The sequence below is a fragment of the Athene cunicularia genome, assembly GCF_003259725.1.
Source record: "Athene cunicularia isolate RWA chromosome 7 unlocalized genomic scaffold, athCun1 chr7_part2, whole genome shotgun sequence".
Classification (NCBI taxonomy): domain Eukaryota; kingdom Metazoa; phylum Chordata; class Aves; order Strigiformes; family Strigidae; genus Athene; species Athene cunicularia.
Window position 1 is genome coordinate 2,657,585 of NW_020799108.1, and position 21,271 is coordinate 2,678,855.

Here is a 21,271-nt window from a genome sequence, read left to right on the forward strand (position 1 = left end):
ACAGAAAATCCTGACCATGAAGGCACTGAGTTATATGGATGCAATGTCTTGCCCGTCATTTGGTACCTTGTCACCCAAGTGTGACCACTGCTATGTGCTTCAGAGAACTCACTGAGATTCCCAAAGGGGCGTTTAGGAGAAGAACCAGCTGGTACAGAAGTTTCTGCTTACTCTTCCCTTCAGGGAATGGCTGACTCTTGGAGGCTTTACCTCTCTTCAGCCTGTCAAAGGCCTTACTGTTTTCTGCTAACGCAACGCTAGTTGTTTTGAGTCGTGTGTGTATCCAGTTTATTAATTTTCCATTCTACAAAGGGCTTAGCCGTACCAATACTTTGCAACAGTTAAGTTTCATGAAGTGTTTGTTGCTGCTGTTTTTTGATAAAGATAGCATTTCCTTTCCTCAATTCAAGCGTGCTGCTCTTTTAATTGCACTGATGCGATGATGGCTGTTTCTGTGTTTATCTCTACCCCATTATTTTTGCATATTCATGTTTTGCTTGTTAGTTGAGGCCGCTCTAGACTAAGAGATGATCTCTTCATAATGATGGCTCTTATTTAAGTTGATGTCGTTAATTTAAACCCTAAAAATACAGGAGCGTGTTTTGGATCATTCTTTCTGTTGTGCATTACCATACATTTGTGAAACGTATTTCATCTGCTGTCGTGTTCTCTCTTTACTCGTTGGGGTGTTGGTCTCAAAAGCTCTTCCAGCCACCTCCTCTATGGACTCAGCTAAGTAATGCACCTTCCATCAACTCACATGCCTTGCTGGTCACCTCGTGGTCAGCATCCATTTGGCTTTGATGGGACTTCCAGGTTTTCATCCTTTTTCATTAAGGTTACTGTTTGCTCACCTAAATATTTTGTGATTATTAATTATGTGGTTAAATCCTCCACACCTGGACTGAGGGCCAGCTGCATATGTCCTGTTTCAGGGAAGGAGGAGAAGCTGGAATATTTTGATCTTGTTAATTAGTACCTTTCACACTGATTTTTAGCTTAGTTTGTTGTAAAGAGCACAAGGAACCCTTGGCTTCAACTGTCTCTGAAACATAAATAACTGCTACAAAGGAGGTGTTTCCATTTTCGCAATTTCTCTTTTCATCAGGGTGGTATTTTATTCCAGGCACCATTTTGCTGGTGGCTGAGTGATGATACGTTTCTACTGTCGCACGGACAGATGGAGCAGGGAAAGAAGAAGAAATTGCTGAGTCTTTAATTAGCCGTGCAGAGCCAGAGCATGCTTTTCCAGTGCGTCGAGGGTTTTATATAGGGTGTGGAGGCTCAGCCGCTCGATGAAACCAAATTAGCAAAATTGTGTATCTACCACCAGCATGTTTCTATGGCAACTGTCTCTCAAATCATATATACAAACAGACCTGGCAGGGGGTATCGCCTTCTATTTGGTCTGTAGGAAACCATTGGAAAATGGGTGCTTTCAGGCTGCAAAAAGGCCTTGTGATGTAAATATTTTTTACTTTCTGGTGACTGGTATAAGTTTGGGGATCGTTGCTTGCTGCTGGCGCAATTCCAAATCTGTTTGTGTTTTTGCACGTTGACTGGCTGCTGTTACTCCCTCTAGGTGTGAGAGTCATCAGCAAGAAACTTGCATGGGGTTGGGAATGCACAGTTACCAGGCACGTCCTTTAGCTCATAAACATCTTGCCACTGCACATAATTAATAGCCTATCTACAGCCATGCAGGTAGACCATGTACTACGTGACTTTTGTGCTGAGAGAACCAAATTATACATTCATTTCTTTTCCCCTCATTCTTCTTCATAAAACAGCAGAAATCCAGAGGCTCTTCTCTCACCGGTGTACCTGATCAAATTAGCAGTGTAAGAACAGCCAAAGTGGCTGTGACTCTTCACCTAAGTGCCTCTATCTTTACAAATTCTTTCTACGTGTCACTTTTTCTGGTGGAAAAAAATGAATGAATGATCCATTTAGGCTACTGCCCTCTTTTTGAAATGTAGGGCAATTACTGTTATTTTTTCCTCATCCAAAGTCAGGCACCACTAAAGCACGGGTCATATCAAATCAGAGGTGGTTATTTCTTGTGGCCTTCAGTTCCGTGCGGACTCCTTTCTGTTTTTAGTCAGATAAAGGGGAGTTAGCAAGAGGCCTGTGCGAAATAATTTTTTTCAGTTATGAGTATTATTATGTTCAGTGAGTGGTAAAGTGCATAACGATACTTGTCTAGAATAATTCCTAAGCTTGCCTAGTAGCTCCAAGGGATAGTGCCTCTCTTAGCATTGGACTCGGCTTATGTAATGGGTTCACAAGAGACTGTAGACAGAAATGGTCTGTAAAGGTAGGTAAGACTTGCTACCCCTTAGTGCACAACCTTTTCCATTGTTAGAAGCTTATGCATCCCTTCAGTGAAAATGGCATATTGTGCATAAATTACAGGACTGACAGAAATGTACTCTAACCTGTAGAATGTGAAAACATGTTAAATTTTGTTTATTTTCTCTTTTAATAATCAGGGATTTGCCAAAAGCTTGGTGTGATTTATTCTTTTCTTTTTAATGAATTGTTAAAAATGTTTGAAAAGGCATTAAATCTTCCTTTCTGCTATTAATCTGTAAAAGGGAACGGGGATTTTAAATGGCCTCTTAGTATATTGCTTTATAAAACTGCTGATTCTAGCAGCACTGGAATAGGAATACATACTAATGCAGGAAACACTGAAGGCAGTCAGAGCCTCCTGCATTTATGGAGGAAAAGACTAATAGCTCCATTTTAACAAGGCTCTTAACACTTTGGGCCATCAGCAGGCATTGAGTGAGTGAAATTGGGAGAGCTCCTGTGTGCTAAAAGCATTGAAGTTCACCATTTTGTACCCCAGTTGGAGCCTTCCTGATAGAACTGTGCTCTCCAGCCAACTCCAGTTGCCATCTTGAAAACAAACCAAGTAGCAAGCTGGCATTTTGACTGAGTGCACTAATGCTTCACTTTTGAAATGGCACTGGAGCACGATAAATGCACTTAACTCTCAGCTGGATACTTAGCTTTGCAGTGGTGTTAGGGAAAGTTTCTGGGTTTCTGTTAAGAATGAAAGCAAAGCCTGCCTATATCATGTTTTATACTTGAGCAAAGCACACAAGTGGAGAAAAAACAGAAAACTTGGTACTAAAATGATATCTTTGATTCAAGTAGTTACGCCACTGGAATCAGAAGGGGTGTGTTTAATTAGATTACATCCTCATGGTACTGAATTCTAGGAGGAAGACCAGCCAGGGAAGGAGAGAGAGTATCCCGGCTAGCAAGCAGACAAGAAAAAGACTCTGAATATTGTACCTGTTCTAAATAGTTCTTTGATATGGAAGCCTTTCTTGTTAGCAGTGATAAGATTATGTATGGGATTTGGAGCTTCTTTGAGCCCCTGCCTTTCTTTTGTTGATTTTGGCATGTTGCAGCATCATGTGTTCTCTGCTTATCGTTTTGAGATGCATTGTTAGTAGCTGGGCTGCATAATTGATCTTCATCTCTAATTACTCTCCTCTCCACAGGTGCCTGGAAAAGGTCCAGATGGGAGCTCATACAATCTCCACTTCGAGGGGATGGAAAGGCAGTATGCATCCTTGCCCAGGTACAGCACCGAGCCTCATACACACACACTCTGGTTCACCCTCCCTCCAATGGGTAGGGAAATCAGCCCACAGCTGATGTCTGGCTCCAACGTGAGAGATTATTTTGCGGTTTTGTCTTGTCACCTTTTGCTTCAGATTTAATGCCATCTTTATAACTGTACTATTAATTTGGACTTTTGAATTCTAAAAAAAAAAGTCTCTCATTGAACATGTCAGCAGGAGTCATGATCCACAGGTAGAGAACATGACAGTGAGGAAGCTGGCTCTGCAACTCTGCAAGAGTTATAACAGGTCATAGCAGGGCATAAATGACTGAGTTTATAGTGATATAATCCTAGCTGGCATTGACAGAGCACTGCTGTGGAAAGCCTCTACTACAGCAGCCACAGCTACTGAAGCCCCACTGTTGCTGCAAGGACTGGCTAGCAGTCTTGTTCCAGTAGAGCATCTCTGTGCTTTAACTGAACACTGTGGAAATGAGAGTGAATTCTCTGAGGGCTTTTTTTAATTTTTAATCCTTATCAACTCAATGAAGAGTAATTCTAGTCTGAAACCAGTGAGGCATAACAAAAAGGTAGCATTTCAGAGTTTTCAGTCGCATTTCTATGGGACTTCTAATAGCGGAGTGTAAGACTTAGCAAATCAGAAAGGGGAGCAAGAGGGTGCTAGAAGAGATAGTGGGAAGAAAACAATAATAGCATAATATTCCTCTTTTAGAATTAGAAGGCTGGGACAGACCTTAGAGGGGTTGCTCAGTCCACTTCTTGGACCTACAAGCAAGATAATTTGTAAAAGCAATGCAAAAATAGCTATTTACAAGCAAGGAAAAATTCTTCATTGCGAAGTAGTGCTGGCATTTAGGAAATCAGTAAATAGTTTCTTTTTGCTTCTGTTTCTTTTTCCTCTAAGCTATTTACATTCCAAGATGTCACTGGAGAGACTGATTGATAAATATGTAATGCTGTGTCCAATTCCAGATGAAAATACAAAGAATATCTTACTTTTGGAAACCAGTGTGTATATATAGGCTGTCTCACAAGACGTTGTTGAATGTTTGTAGGCATCTTTAATGTATGTGGTTTCTAAACCCAAGGAGTGTCTGTAGTTGAGTTACTGCTTTCAAATGATACTTGTGTCAGCCATTGCTTTGGAAATTCATCTTGTGCAATAACTGACTTTCTAACAGAATCCTGCTTTTAAGCAGTGTATCCTGTATGTATGTCCTGACTGACCATGGATATTCTTACTCTTCTGGGTCAATAGCCATCTTTTTTTCGTAGTCCTCCAACACTCCCGTCTCCTGTCATGTTTTTAGCGGTGATTTTTGCAGGTTGGTTAGGTGTAGTTTAATTATGCACACTCTTTTTTATCTATTTTAAACTTCAGTTTTGTTGAGTACTTCTTGTGAATTACAAGAATGTATTAGCAGTTGATGTCCAGTGTCTCTACAGCAATTTTCGTATTCCTGTGTCATGTCTCCTTTTATTGGTTTTCCCTTCAAGCTAATCAACCCCATTTTTTCAACCTTTATAAAACAAACTTCCCAGTGAAGTAACTTCACCCAGAATTCTTTTTATTTCACCAGCATTCTTTTCAAGTGAGGATGACCAGAAGTGAGCACAACAGTGCAGATGCAATCGTGCCCTTGCTTTATGCAGCAGTGTTCTCTGTATTGCTTCCATCCCCTTCTTTTTCAAACCCACTGCATCCTCGGCATGTCCCCTAGACACGTGTACTGCTTGCCTCCGAACCCTGCATTTTTGTGTTGTTTTTTAAAAGAAGTAGGTCTGTCTGAATCAGATCATGAATTTCACAGTTTCTTCCCAAAACCTCCATTCAACTTGCTGGAAACATGACTCTCCAGCTCTTATGACAGGTTTGAGTATTTAGCTGGCTTGGGACTCACCATTTAGGATGTCATCCAAACATTCAATAAGCTTTTGAAGATCAGTGTGAAGAGTGTGATTTCTCTCAGTGCTGAAGAAGACCGTGCTGGAGGGTGAGAGGGCCTGCACTTCAGCGGGGTTGTGTGTCCTTCCTGACCCAAACACTACGCTGCCGCACGCAGGCTGTGCTGTTGCCACCATCTCCTGAGGGTTTCCACCCTGGCAGGAGCAGAGCTTTGGGACAGCGGGTCCTTGGGTGTGCCTGCATTTCAGCAATCAGCTGTTGCCTTCTGTACTTGGGTTTTTTAAGTTTTGCGGTTTCGTCTTACTGCAGTAATTAAGCTCTGGCAGTCACAAATGACTAGATTGCGACAGTGAAGTCTCAATCCAGAAGAAGGGGATGCACTCTCATTGCCAGTCACTAATGGAAACGAGTGATTTCTTTTGTTCTCGTGGCTGACTGCCCAGGAGTATAGCAGAATCCAGGTAACAACCACCCATTTGCCAACCTTTTCTCAGTGGAGGATCCATGAATGGGCATCATTATTAAATAAAAATATGGGAAAGAAATAGGAAGTTAGAAAAGAAATATAGTATTTCCTCAAAGAGCAGTGTTCTTCTCCACAGCATTCTAGTATTATAGTTCATGGTTTCCTGCCCGTGGGCTTATTCCTCTCCTTGTCTTGTCCTGTCCTGATCTTGGTCAACCCCCTGAGATGCATTTGGTATATAATTGTCTGCCTACTTAGCCGTTTAAGTCCAGTTTAATAAGAGATACTTAAAGAGGCTTCAGATGTGGTCAGTAGATGCTGGGAGACAGATTCTTACTGCAATATTGTGTTGAGTCCAGGAGGATATGACCTTTGCCTGCCGCTCTGGTGTGGCACACACAAGGAGAAGAGAGGAAAGCGCTTGGACTACAGCCAGCTTCACTGGATGAGGAGGGAGGAGGGGATCTGTATTGTGTCAAGAGTAGCTGTGACCTACACAGTGAAACTGTTCTGCTTACCTGGAAGCCAGCAGGAGTCATGCCAGCGTGTGTGGGCATGGACAAATTGAGTAAGAGAGCTTTGGTTTTCCTCCCCACTGGGCAAGAACGAGGAATGATCACTTGCCAAATAGTTTTATGAATGTCTGGTGCCCCTCAGGTGCTACCCGGTTCCTGTGCAAAGGCACGCATCCTACACGAAGGGGAAGTCACACTGCCAGCAGACATAGCTGCTGCTGGCTTCTAAAAACCTAAGCTTTGAAATATCATTGCTTCTTTGCCCTTTTGTTTTGTATTATTCTGTCTTTCTCTGAGGCTGTTAATTTAAGCCTAGATATTATGGCCCAAATTCAGGTGATATAAATCTGTATCAGCTAGCTGTATTTGTGGAATTCAGCTGTGTCAAGTGTGCTTGCCTTGTTGGTAGATGCAGCAGGAAATCCAGTGTCCCAGTCTCAGTGAGCTCAGTGATGCCCTTTTTGCCTTTGAGTGGAGGATCTGTTCCTGTGTAGGGTTATATTTTTAATTAAAAGCTGAAAACAAGAGGCAGCAGCCTCTGGAGGAAGGCTTTGCATGTGACTGGCTTAATGAGTGGCCAGATGAGTTGTGTAGTTCAGTTTCTAGGTAAAATAATATCAGTCTGTAGCCTTGGTTTGGAAATGTCTACAGAGGCAAACATCTGAATTAGATGATAAGTGGCTGTGGCAGGAGACTGGCAGGTCTTCATCTCACACTGCATTGTGCTGTTCTGTCTGCAGAAAAGCTGCAAAGTGGGAAAGACAGAATGGAAGGCTTTGCAAGAGAGATACACTTCTCTGCACTCAATACTTACGTGTTGCCCTGGGGCTACGGCTAAGTAGTGCTGAGTAGTAGTATTAAGCAATGTTAAATCCTCCTGTTCAGGAGGAGAATGGCTTTGATTCCGAGACCTCTTAGACTCTTCTGTTGGGAAGAGGAGCAGGGCAAGGGTGTGGGAGCCAGAAAAACATTTGTATTTTGTAAACTATTTTTAATGCCTGTTTTCTTGGTGTAATCCAGAGTATTTTCCTGATGGAGCCATGGAACAGATATGAAGCTGAGGCTGCTCTGTTTGTTCATAGTTTTATTTTTGAGCTTGCTTTTATGGAAATCTGTCTTAATGTAAATCACAGTCTTGCCAATGGCAGCCTTGTTTGGAGAAATCTCGTGTTCCGAGGACATATTCTTTTCTGTGTTGATGGAAAAGCTGGCTGGGACCAAAAGCAGACTGTCAGACACTGAGACGGGACACTGGTGACATGATGAGTGTAGATCAGAAAGTTTTGCCATCTTCCTAGTAAGAAATGCTGATTCCAAAGGAAAGCTAATACTCCAGACTTTCTCTGGAATCCTCGTATTACTGAAAAACAGGCATTTTTGTTGAGAAAAGGGGTGGGGCTGGAAAGGCAGTAAGAGCATTAGAAAATAACTGTCAGCATGGTAAAATTAGTTTGGGCTGTGTAGATGAGTTAAGCTGTACTGCTGTGGCTGGAAGGACACCACTGAGCACACTGGTAATTGGTTCACAGGAGTATCTGTCATAAATGTAACATGCATCTTAAAACTGGGCCACTTGCAAATGTATTAAGGAACTAGCCTTGCAGTACAGAGCTTCTCCTCAGATTGACTATGCAACTTGTGCTTCTTCAGGCAGTAGCTAATAGCAGCACATCCTCCATGTCTTGGTAGGAAGGCAGAAAGGGAAATTTTGATCACCTTGCTTGAGCCCTCCAAGACCTTCTACATTTCTGCATCAAACTAAACTTCAGTTTTGACCCATCACATTACTTTTATAAATGTATTTACAAAAGCATCTAACCTAGAATTAAAATACCACATTGTAGAGAATTCATTACATTCTTTAGAGGTTAATTATTTTACTGTTTAAAAAGATTATGCCTTTTTTTTTTTTCCCCTAAATCTGAAATTACCCAATTTCAGTTTCTAGATTCTATGGTAAATATTTTTTCTGATAGATTTTAAGAGTCAAGCCTGCAAAGTGCCTTCCTTTCAGTATTTCTATGCAGTGACCATTTATGTTACCTTTTAACCTCCCTTTCAATAAATTAAATAGATTGAGAACTTAGGTCTTACTCTATAAAGCATGAAAACAGCATTGACTCAAGGCGCTAGAGTCTCCATGCAGTCAATTTATGGGGTAGCCTCTAGAGTTGAGTCAAAACTGTTTTCAACTCTGGCTCAAAAGCAGATTCTATAACACCTATGTCATGAAGAGATAAGGTTCCTCAAACAGAAGGAATGGATTACTTAGCAAGTTTCATTGGCTTTTTGTTGCACTTGAGTATTCTTGCCTTTATTTTACTAACCAAGCTTATTTCAAAATGCAGGATCTCTGCAATTTAACTGAATCCCAAAAACGTCATCAGAAAGTGACTTGACACAAATCACAAGTTAATAGACTATTAAATAAGAGTCATCATTCACCATTGTCTAGCAGAAACTGAAATTAATATAGTGACATTGCTTAAATATGTATATAGTGTATTCTCCTGGTTAACAAAAAGAAATCACAAATTTAGTGCAGACTATAATTAGCTGCAAATCAACTTGTCAGAGCATTCCCGACCTATGGGAATTGACTAACCAAGGAGCACAGATGAAAAAGCAAGGTTTAAAATCAATTATTTAAATCAAAATTCCCTGCTTGTTGGTTTAAATCACAATTAATTCTTTTTGGTTTAAATCACTTTAACTTATTCCATCCCATGTTGCAAAAAATCTGTCCCTCTTCTCATTTTGTATACTTCATTTAAATTCCTCCTTGACATCCGACAGTATGTTATACAGCATTGACCCGGCAGTGCAGTCGTAGTTATAGCCATCAACTGAGGGATGTGATGTCCTGGTTGGTTTTGGTGTTGACCTCTCTGCACTGACGAGTGCTGTGCAGCGGCCCAGTGGTTTTCAGTAACAGTGACAGTGCTGCTCCATCCCATAATGCTGCTGCTTTCTGCCAAATTATCTTCTTGGTGCTCAGAGACTTCTTAGTAACACTCTGCTTCTCAATTTTCCACTGTTCCTCTCGTCAGTTGACTTAGGCTCTACTGAATTTGCTTTTTGCTTTTTTTTTTTTTTTTTTTTTTTAGCCCAAAATTGTGCATTATGACAGGCAGAGGGTGGCAATGCTGATGCAGACTGCAGGTATCGCAGGGAATGCTATTGCTGCCTTGTAGCACTGTTTAAATTGGAGCATCTTTCACTTGGTTGAAAAAGAGCATCTGCAGATATTATTTTCATTGGGGGATGGGGTTGGGGGTGGTGTGTGCCAAAACTTTAATGGCACTGAAATAATTTATCAACCCAGTCCAGAATCGCCACAGTCTGTCAGTCAGTGAAACCACGTTACTGGACATATATTGTGCAGTTACAAAGCAAACCTATTAACTTTTGGTGCATAATCTAATACACAATGTTTTTAGTAATGCCCAGACTTTTCTTCTAAAGTGGTGGAAAACAGTTAAGGGCAGGGTGATGGGAAAATATTTTATAGTTCCAGGTAGCTGAAAAAAGTCTGTATCAATCTCGTTTCTCATATTGATTAAAATTAACAGAAGATAAGGGAAAAATTTGAGAACTGATTGTGAGTGGTCTTTTTTAATTTTCAATGCAAATATATATATATTTTTAATATTGCTCTGACATAACTGCAAAACTAAGAAGAGTTGATAATTTGGAGTCTTAAATTGGATTAGAACTAAGTAAGGTGCAAAAATGAATGACACACCTAATTTCATCATCCTGGTCATGTGAAATATAAATAACATTCAAAGAGTGTATTCTACAGTATCCTTGATTATTAGCTTTCTCTTCTGTTTTAATCATCTAAAGTAATATCAGTAACTCAGGGATATTTTTTAAATACGATTTTTATCTTGACAGCTGTACTTTCATTGAAAATGCAGCAAAATCTTATCTGTCGGTATCTTCCAATGTGGTGATCTCAGTATAAATGAAATATATGTATGGTTTTAGTTGGGTTTTAAGTCCTGGCAGATTAATTTAGAATCAGTTTTAATGGAAATACCGGTCCTACTCAAGGACCTCCAAGATACATTACAATAAACCAGCCAAGATAAAATACAGGCAAAGTAAAAAGATCATTCTTACATGCTAGAGCACAAGCTTGGGAACCAAGCTGATGTGCTCATTAAAAGATTAGCTTAAATCAGATATCAAACAGTTTAAGATTTGCTTAACTAACTTTACTTAACTCTGCAAGATAATAAAACTGATTGCTGTGGAAACTGCCCAGTGTCTCTGAGATGTCAGGGAAGTCACAATTTCAAGAAGAGCAGAGTCCAAATCCATAGCACAACACCGGATTCAAGATACATATAGGAACAGAAATCTGGAAGAGCTCTGTTGCACCTTGTTCTGGTTTATCTGTTTCAGTTACTGTGCTGCACTGTGCCATGGTACTTGATATCACCTCAGTGTCTATGTGAAGTCTGAAGGCTTTATTTCTGTATGGTATCCAAAAAATTGTCCATTTGTCAAAAAAATCTGCAGGGTTCATAAATAACCTGTGTATACCTTCTACAGAGAGAGCCTCAGGCATTAAAAGCAGAGCAGGTAGGAAAGGCTCAGTGTACTGTAGACGTTTCAAAATATGGTCTTGTGTCTTTGTCTAAGACTTGGCTGAAAGGAGGAAAGAAAATTGTAAACAGGATCACAATTCCAGAGAATCTCTATGGTGAATTGAAAAGGAAGGAGATTTGGTTCTAAAACATACCTCCAGCTTTCTAATAAAATGGAAATATCACTTGAAATGAACAGGATGCCTCTATCCAAACCAAATTAAGTCTCAATACCGAAAAAGTATGCTTTAGAAAGTCAGAAAGGTCAAGGTTCATGACATCAACTCATGGATTGTGGCTGGCAGGCCACCTCTATAATTTCTATGGGAATAACTAAAGAAAATTGACCAAGCAAAATGTCTGCAACAACTGGGACGTAGCTTGAAAAAAAGCACTTAAACCCAGATGTCCCAGAAGAATACTTTGAAAGTGTAGAAGGAAGCAGACAGGGATGGGTTTTGTCAATTTTTCTAATAAGTCAGTCAACTCCTCGTAGCAAAAAGCCAGTTAATGCAATATGGAATAGTTTAAAAGTCAATTAATATTTTGAAACTAAACAGCCAACCTTTTTGCAAGGGGATACTAGCCGGAGTAAATAAAAATACTTCCAAGTGGTGTTCATTTTAGTGTATAACCAGGCGTAAAGTCCTCCCACTGAAACTAAGGGCAGCAAATTTAGCTTAAAATTACAGGAGATGGAGGAAAATACTGTCTTTGAACAAAAGGGCTTGAATTAATATTATAAAATCTAATGAAGTCATGGAGACATCGCCTCAAAAAAAAAAAAAAAAAAGCTGTATTAGCTATGCCTCCAGTGAGTAAAAGAACAAAACAATGGGTAGGGAACAAAATATTAATGGAAGAAAGAAGTGTCAGTACAAAATGGTTAGGATAAGATGAAGGATCTGTGGAAAAAGATAAGTGAATGCAGATTAAAAAGAATATGATCAAATTAAAAAACAAAAGCATATATCCCATAGAATGCATCAACAGAGTGGTGTGCTGAGTGAAACCTGGGGAATAAGATGTGTGCTACAAAATGCAAATACATCCACTGCATAGTTGAGATGGGTATTGAAATTGCTCAGGAGACCAACAGGCTGGGAAGCTCAGCTGGCTGCTTTATAGGTACGGATATTTGGAATAAAAACATTACTGCTTATGTTGGGTTATAATTCAGAACTGATCAAAAAGTGTGGACTATAGGCTGCAGAGGTGAGGAAATAATTTTTTCTTCCTATGAGAAAGCGCATTGTAAAATAAGGCAACTCCGCTGCAGTTCTTGGCTTTGGCTTTCCCTTGATAAATAGGTCTGAAGGTGTGGCTGAAAGATGGTTGTCAGCTAACTTCCTTTAAAAACAGCTAACAAAGAAGAAATGTCGGAAGCCAACAGCATCAGGTGTAAATATATATGATTTTTGAGGATGTTGGATCAGGATTTTTTGAGCAAGCTTCCTGCAGTTCTCACAGACTTGTGCATGAACCTCCTGTGTGTTCTGTCACTGCTCAGGTAGGTTCCTGTAAGCAAAGAGCAGCTTTGTGATGGCACCCATTGCTCAGAGGCAGACTGCAGTTAGTTCTCCATAATCTAGCCAATTCCTTTGTCTCCATCCAATATTTGCACAGCAGGCTCAGGATAAAAACAAAACAAAACAAACCACAACCAACCACAAGAAAGGTGTTAAAAAGAACAAGGAAGTTGCACGATGGCAAGTTTTAAGCATCTAATAGCAAGCCATTTAAAGTGAATCAGTTACAGGTATTCCTATGTACATATTTAGGAAAGAGGAAGGGAGATTATGATGATAAAGTAGGAAAGTGAATTGTATGTGGACATTCTTAATTGCATGCTGCAAGGTAATGAAAGGCTCTGAAATCTTAAGAACTCAAATATAGCTCTGGGTTCTTTTACAAACACACAGGGGACAGAGTTGTGAGCACTCAGCATGCCACCCACCGAGAAGTAAGAAGCGGGGTGGGGGAGATGGAGCCATAGAGAAACACAAGGACAGTGCTTTAAGCAGACCTGCAGTTGTTTGTTATCCTTGGTGAAACCCTGCCTTGTGAAGAGAGAGCTTTTATATAAACTGGTGATTAAAGGAAAGAGGTATCTAATTTGGGATTAAGAGAATCACTGAAGAATTTAATAGTAAAAACAGTTGCTAGAGCAGCTGTTTCAACACAGCTCATACAATTGGCAGCCAAACAGCTTCCATTTCATAAGTAGGTGACATCTTTAATTTCTCTGCACAGAAGTCTCTTAAGCACATAACAAGAGAATATTCTAAATTCTAGAGGTTTTTGTCCAACTTTCTTTGCAAATATATTCACCTAAGGCTTTTATGTTGCTCTTCAACTACGACACTTTAGAAAGTCATGTTTTGGATGTGTTGATCCAGGTTGAGTAAGACCCTATTCTGCAAGAAGTGTTGTAGCAGCTAGTAAAGCCTGATCCAGAGCCACTGCAGTCCTTGGATGTGTTCCTACTGATTTCAGTCAGCAGTAGGTTTAGACTGAAAAGCAATCACTTTTAGAGGATATTCCTTCATTTCTTTGCTGTCTGGGTCAGTCTGGTAGTAATTTGATAAACTCTAATTAGGATGTTTGGTTTTTTCCTCGGGGAATCTGCCCACCAATGTTAATAGTCTCTCTCTCTATTTTGGAGATCCTAGAAAAAGGAATATATCTTTGCCTGCTCCATATGTTATTCACCCCATTTTATCTTAGCACGGATATAAGTGAAGTAAAAGTAGGGCTTAAAAATTAATGTAAGTCAAGGTTGTTGAAGAATTGAAAACGTTCAGATCGCTAGCATTTACGGACCAGTAACTTTTGTTAAGAGCAAGCATGGAGCTAAAACTCCTGTAGTACCCTGTTAGAGAAAATTAATTCCTGCTTTCTTAAGAATCTTTACCCTCATCTCCATGCCTGGAAAAGATTGCATTGTTCTAGCATTTAATAGTTATGTAAATTAGCACTAATTTTGTCACTTATCACCTGTAGGAAGTTTTCTACTAGAACAGTACTTTATGGTATAAACAAAGCACAAGATGCACAGTGATGCTGTTCTTTTGTTGATGCTTATTTGGAAAAATCTGCATAAGCTGTTGAGCATCTTTACCACCGGTAAAGATGTTGTGGATATGCCGGAACATGCCAGCAAAACTTTGTAGGTGGTGGTTGGTGTTGAATAGTACATTAGGCCACTAGTCAGACTTTCAGCAAACATTATTTCAGAAATATATTAAATACCATAGTGCATATGCTAAAAACTTAACCACATCTTTATGGTAATGGTAGTGTCTTTGCTGTACTCAAAAACTTTGTCTGCCAAATGTAACTTAATCTGGCTGTAGAGATATTGACAGAACTCATACCTTCTGCTGGCTTCTGTCTGGTATCGCTGTGGCCTCCACTAGTTCTGCGCTCTGTTCTGCGTGAGCAGATGGGATCCTACAGCTGTTTGAGTAAGTATTAGTTGTAAAGACTTATTCTGCTCTGATTAACCATTCAATGATGCAGGAAACGGTGAGGGAGAGAGCACCTAAGGAATCTCTCAGCTGTTGGCCTGTCGTCCAACAGGATTCATTTAAATGTTTGAGTGGTGATGAGGAGTCATGTAAACTGGAAGCTGTTCCTCAAGTCACCATCTTCCCTCTGTGCACAGAGTTACATAGTTCATGCTCTTGCAACAGTTGTAAAAACAGAGCAGAACATGCAAACACGTCCACTGTATAACATACAGGGGAAGCAAGAGGAGGAGAGGGTTGACTTTAATAGAAAGTGAATTATCTGTCATTTTTGTTCCACTCCAGATATAATTCAGCAAGAAGATTGGATCTGTACATTAGATAGTCTGAGACGGCACCTTGGAAATTGGCAGTCACTTCCAGCCAGAGAGGGTAGTAAATGTGTGAACAAAACCCAGCCCAGGTTATCAAGTAAAACCCTGAGCCAACGGGGTTCCTTGGATATTGAGTAGCTGGCACTTTTCTTCATTTAAAGAAGAAAAATAGCCTTTGTTCTCCAGGTGGAGGGAAGTACTTTGAGAGCAGTCTGTTGTAGATCATGACAAAATCTGGCAAGCAAAACCAATCTCAGCAGGATTTCACAGTTGAAAATCCATGTGAATGCTTTTTGCTTGGATCTAGGTGTTATCGTACTGTTGTACATACCCATGTGTCACCAGGTTTTGGTCCCTTATTTAGCATTTTTGTTACGAATTTTGGCTCAGTCTGAGTTGCTGTGCTTTAACAAAAAGGAATATTTGTTTACTGAGAACTGAGATAAGTGTCTTCCATATAAAAAGAATGTATTTTTAGAAGCATGGTGTGGTCACAGTATTTCCCCTTTGTTTTGCTTTCTTACAAAGGTAATAGTGATATGCTCTTGAACTGAAATCAACCACCCAAGACAGTATCTGGGACAAAATGAGTAGAAGAAAGGACATACTAACAGCCTTTCTTCCAAAGATCCTCAGACAGCAAACACACTTTACAACTATACCTTCAGCGATTAAAGATTTCCAAAATGAGTTAAAAACTTTAAGGATCCCAGTAGCCACTCATAAAGCTTATGAGACTTTGCTGTGAGTACTGTTTCTTACTGGCTGACTCAACTTGTGGTAGTCCTCTAATTAGCTTTGTAGGGGTCTCTGAAGGCATCTGAGTTTCTGACTGGCTAGGGAATTAGGCTGAATTTAGGCTGCCTGGATATATCAGTGCTGGGTTTGAGCATTTTTTGTAAGGATCTCGTTACTGCGTGGTGTGCTGCAGCCCCCTCTGGAATGGCAAGTGGAAGCAGCTTGGTGGTACAGACTGTGCTGCGATAAATGGCAGAAAGCACAGAGCAGATCGGTTTGAAACGAATGGGAATTTAAAAAAAAAAAAAAGATTAATTCAATTAGTCAGTTGAAATTGAGTTGGGGTTTACAACTTGAATTTTTAGGCCCAGATCCATCAGAGCACTTAAGCACCTGATTTACCTTGAATACATTTCGCTTTTCAATAGCAATCCTTTGCCTAGCTATCAGAGACCTCCAGGAAACCTGGACTTAAACGTGCATTGTAAAGCATGGGGGAAGGATGGCAGACAGTCAGTGGTACTTAGAGAAATTCCACTTTTTCACTCCCTGCACTTTCTGTGGTTTAAATAATGCCTCTTTAATGTTGCCTTAATGCAATGCTTTTCGTTAAATATCCTGTAAATAATATCAAGAAAGGTTATTTAATGAATAATCTGACTTTTTCTTTGAAGAGACTTGTTACTGATCTTAACCTGGAATCTCTTTGGTATTATTGAGGGGAATAACAACCTTAATGTCATTTTGGTTTGATTTCTTTGTGTGAAGGCTGACAGCTCTCCCTTCTCTCTTGTCACCAAACATCTGAAGAAAGCTCTGTTATTGAGGGATTACTGCAGTGGTCCTTGGTCTTACAGAGATTTCATCAGAAACATTTTGTTTTTAATAGACAATGGGAAATGTTCAGCTGTCCGTGATTACATTTCTTTGTACACAGTCTAAAAATATAAATGAAAATTATAATTACATCTGTAATTCTGAGTCTCAGCTGAAATCACTTTAATCCCAATGGGAAAAAAAAATCAATACGGAACTCTTAACCCTGGTCTTTTCCTCCTTAGACATTTCAGTTTTACTAGTTTATGCCACAAGTTTTGTAAGTTTTTCAAGGGACTTTAGTATACAGAGATAATTTTGCATCCTCAGAATGGTATTGCTGCTTTGTGCTTTTCTGATTTAGCAGCTGGAATGTTCTTCTTGAGTAGTGGTTTATATTGTAGCTTCTTGATATGATATGAAATTTCTCCCTTTTACTTTTCAATCATTAAAAAAAGAGGGACCTTTGAAATGTTGCAAAGTTCTTTTAAAGAAAATCCCATTTTACTAGAAGTAGAATTACATATCTTTTCATTAAAGAGGGAACCCAAGTCAGCATTAAAGGTTTAACATTGAGGTTTGGAAAAGATGTCATTCTCAACTCACCGCAGGCTCTCTCTACTATATTGTGCTTTTTTCCTATGGGATTCAAATAGTAGGTCTGTCAAGGTTAAATTTTATCGTTGTTGGGGTTTTTTTATACCAACATCTGTAAGTACAGACATGCCATCAAGTGTTTTGTGTTTCTGAAACCTGCACCTTTCTGCAAACCAGAACTTAGACCTATAGTTGCTTTGGTTTGAGTTAGCTTCTGGGGAGGAAAGGTTGCTTTCATGCTGTAAGGCCTATGCAAACTATTAATTGTCCACTAATTACAGCTTCCTCTGAAGCATCTGGTTCTGGTAATAGTCAAAGATGTGATGCTGCAATTTAGGAAACACTCTGCTGCATTGCCCCAGTTGCCACACTTAATCATAGATGTAACATCTGCATAGCAGAGGTGTGCTGTGCATCTGGTAGGATGTCTTGTTTCTTAGCAATTTTGCATATATGGACCCATCTCTAGATCATAAGCGTTCAAAAAGTGAAGCATAAATTAACTGCACTTTGGTCAGTCTTTTCTCTGAATACCTGAAAGACACAATTGAAAAGGAATGCTTCCACGTGGAGTGAGGCATTTCAGCAACCCACATCTAGACTCGAACTATTTATTTGCTGTCTAAGGCTGTCAGGCCTTAACTTCCTGACTTCATTCCAGGATACAGATGTCTCATTCTCTCCCTGCCCTCTCATCCCCTTTCAGATACCATTCTCCTATACAGGAGCCTAATCCAAAGCTCACTGAAATGCTTCTATTGACATCCAGAGGCTTTAGCTGAGGCTGGATGACTCTGGGGCACAGAGTTCCTCATCACATTGAGTTCTTCTCTCTTCTCAGTCTGGTATCTACACAGAGCACAGATCTCTTTCCAGCTTTACTTCACTCTGCAAAGTATCTTGATTTTTTTTTTTTTTAATGAACATACCACTTCAAGTTTATCACATCATGCAATCTGAAAATACTTAGAATGATATTGTAGTAGTGACCTTTATTGTTCATTAGTGAATCAGCAGCATAGCTTACTGTGGCTTTAAATGAGCTCTATAAATTGGTTGTTATTTTCAATGATGATTCCCTTGATTTGAACATACTAGAGCAAAGATAATTGTTTGATTGATTCATTATGTAGAAGATTGTTTCAAGTTAGAGGGTGTTTTTATTTAATTTTTTTTTCCCCCCATCCAAATCGAGACTTGCTGTCTGGAATCTTTGCCAGGTTCTTACCAGGTTCAGATCAGGAAGTGCTATTGCTGCTCTTTTTCTGTCTTATGGCATGTAGTAGACTTCCTGGGTGGAGTAGGGGTGCCTCACTGATTGAGGCGGTGTTCATCATAATCTAAACCGAAGCTACCGACAGCATCGCGTCTTGCACATGAGACTCTACCGCACATCGTAGTCTTTGTCATGTGATGTATATATGTGTTCAAAGGAAACAAAAGTCTGTACCTGGTGGTGCTGTCCAAAGGCTCTCTTTATCTCAGTATTGGCCTGCCTCTGTCTTCCAATTGCTGTGCTGTCACCTCTGAAAGGTATTGCTGATTCCCAGCTGTTGGCATCGCTCTCCCATTGCTCAAGGATGCAATGTTTTGGTGTGTCTTTAAAGCACTTTTTTATTTTCTGCTGTGTGCTCCCTCTTCCAACTTCAGCATCCTGATGTCTTCTGCTCTAGGTACATGACTAAGCTGATATAACTGTGTTGTCACGGACTGGGCTTGCACTCTCTAGAAGATTGCTGTACTCCAAGAACTTTGCTGTTGCAAATTTGTCATCTGGCATGCGGCATGGTGTGCAGATGGCATAGAAACAATTTGTTTAGAAGCTACATATCTCCTCTATTACAAGTGTTGGGGGGGGTAGACATAGATCTGGGATATTGATGGTTGCACCAGTTCCCAAAGAGCAAAGGACACTGCATGGCCCAGGGACCATGTTAGTATGTCCTGCTGGATGCATGGTGCTGCCAGGAATGCATGGAGGAAAAATCACATAGATCTGATCATGTCTCATATCATCTTGGACTCCTTGCAGGCACTGCCAGGGCTGGTGCTGCTGGGGAAGAAAGCAAAGAAGAGAACAGTAGCCAGGCCAGGAGGGGAAAGTGGCAAAAAAAGTGATGGGAGATGTGGGCTACAGAAAACCGAACCTGGCCCTTGTGGAGTGAGGCAGAGAGGACAGCAGGGGATGTGACATCTTGCCCTGTTGTCATGTCCTCCCATTTGCTTTTCTTAAGGGAAAGCAGTCCAGCAAATGTAAAGGGGAAGGGGCAGAACTTCTGACTGAGCACAGAAGTGTGTGAATATCAGCAGTTACATAGTCTTCATCTGTGAATGGACAACATAGCTTGGTGAGATCTGTAGGCGTTAAAGTTAGCGCCATATATACGAGTAAAAACTCTGCCTAATGCCGATAAGGCCAGGTTACAGCAGCTGGGAGCTCTGTTGTGCATTTCCTCTGTGCCGTGTGGTTCAGGTCTCAAAGCAATGTTACAGCGATGTATTTGGTAGCGGTGGCGCGCACGTGTGTGTGTCTCATTTGCACACAGCTATCATGCGGGGCGTGTTGAGGGGGTGTTTGAGGAACCGAGCAGATTCACGGCTGTGTCTCACGTCTCCAGAATCTGCTTCTGCTACCAGAATCTGGTGCGCTAAACCCTCCTCATCTGAGCAAGTCAACAGCCTGTCCCAGGCTGCCGCCTCAGAGAATGGCAGGGACTTTGTAAATAAAGGAAACAATTGAATGATAAGTTCACACTTCAGCACACTGCTTAACAACCTGATAACAGTTAATTACATACAGTATTTTCAAATGCAGCAACAGGGAGATAACTCATGCAGAGATGGAGCACAGGCACTTGGGCCTCAGGACCGGAGGTTAACCTCTTGCTACCCATGTCCCTGAAGAGGCCGGCGGCCTGCAGCATCGAACCTCACCAGGTTTGCACATTCCCTGGCTAGCAGGCGGAGGCAGGGGGAAGCTGCGCTCAGCCCCTCGACTGGCCGGGCCCCGCTTTGAGAGACAACCCAGGTGCTGGCGGGCAGGACGCGCGGGGTGGTAACCAGGGGTTGGACGTCTCCACCATGGGCAGCAGGTAGAGCGTGTCCAGTCGGCAGGCGCTCCACTTGCTGCAGCTGCACTGATGTTGGTGTAACTGTAGAAGCTTAAGGAAGAAGCCAGCATAAACACAGCTGGAATGAGCTGCCGTCGCAGGGCGCGGGCGGCCGTCTGCGAGTCACGGCAGCTGCAGTCAGTGCTACTGCTCTCTGGGCACCAGGCGGGACGTTTCCGTCTCTCCTAGCCCGGTGGGATTGAGGGGTTTGACCCTTGTTATTTAAAGCTCAACTTCAGGACATCTGCTGTCAGAGCACCTACAAAGTTTGTGACTTAATGCAAGTCTAATTAACTGATTTGCCTATCCAAATCTGGAGATTTACACACTTCTGTGGAGGCAGCTGTAAAGTTATAACTTCAGCTGTTTATCATGCCCTGAGCCTTTAAATCTCAATTATTAAAGGTGGTGTTTAATGGCTGGCTGGAAAAGGGGTGGTTACCAGAGTGTTAATGGAGTGCAGCAAGCCAGGAAATCTATAATCTAATGCTGGTATAGAAATGAATGGTTCTAACAAAAGAAAATATAGGGGGGAGGATGTACTTACAGGCTGTTTGCACAGTTTCGGAGCAAATCAGTACATGAGCAGTAGGGGAACAATGAGGACAAAAATACTGCCTGAAGAAGGAAATGAGAGCGGCTTGGTTTTAAGGTCCCACTCACCCCCAAAAAGCAGCCATTATTCTTCTCTGGATCTTGAGCTTTGCCTTTGTTGCAAAGGTGAAAAAGGGAATGGCACATCCCAGTTAGTTTAACAAAATGTCTGGACCTGGAAAGAAAAGAAATGAAGGGAAAAATAACCAGCTACAATCAGTTTCAAAAATCATTTTCCTTTTTTATTGAAGCATGGTATTACTACCCAGTTTGTGCCATCGGAGGCAGAATTGACAGCCATGCTTCATCATGGCAATGGGAGAAAATGCTGCAAGGAATGCTTTAATTTAAATGAGAGATGCTTTTAAAAAAAAAGCCTAAAAGCTTGGTAATTACATTAATAACCACTTCTTACAGGTTTTTACTAGCCCACTAAAGATCAGACAGCGTGTTAAGTTCCCAGCGGCTGAATTGTAAAGACCT

General features: G+C 40.8%; 1 protein-coding gene across 1 annotated transcript in view; it reads left to right on the forward strand.

Annotated features, from left to right (window-relative positions):
• The window catches only part of PARD3B (par-3 family cell polarity regulator beta), a 494,000-nt gene that overhangs the window by 460,109 nt on the left and 12,620 nt on the right, over window positions 1–21,271 (forward strand). The window contains exon 25 of the mRNA XM_026853194.1: window positions 3,519–3,598. Coding sequence (XP_026708995.1) covers window positions 3,519–3,598 — 80 coding nt within the window. The remainder of the gene's footprint in view (window positions 1–3,518; window positions 3,599–21,271) is intronic.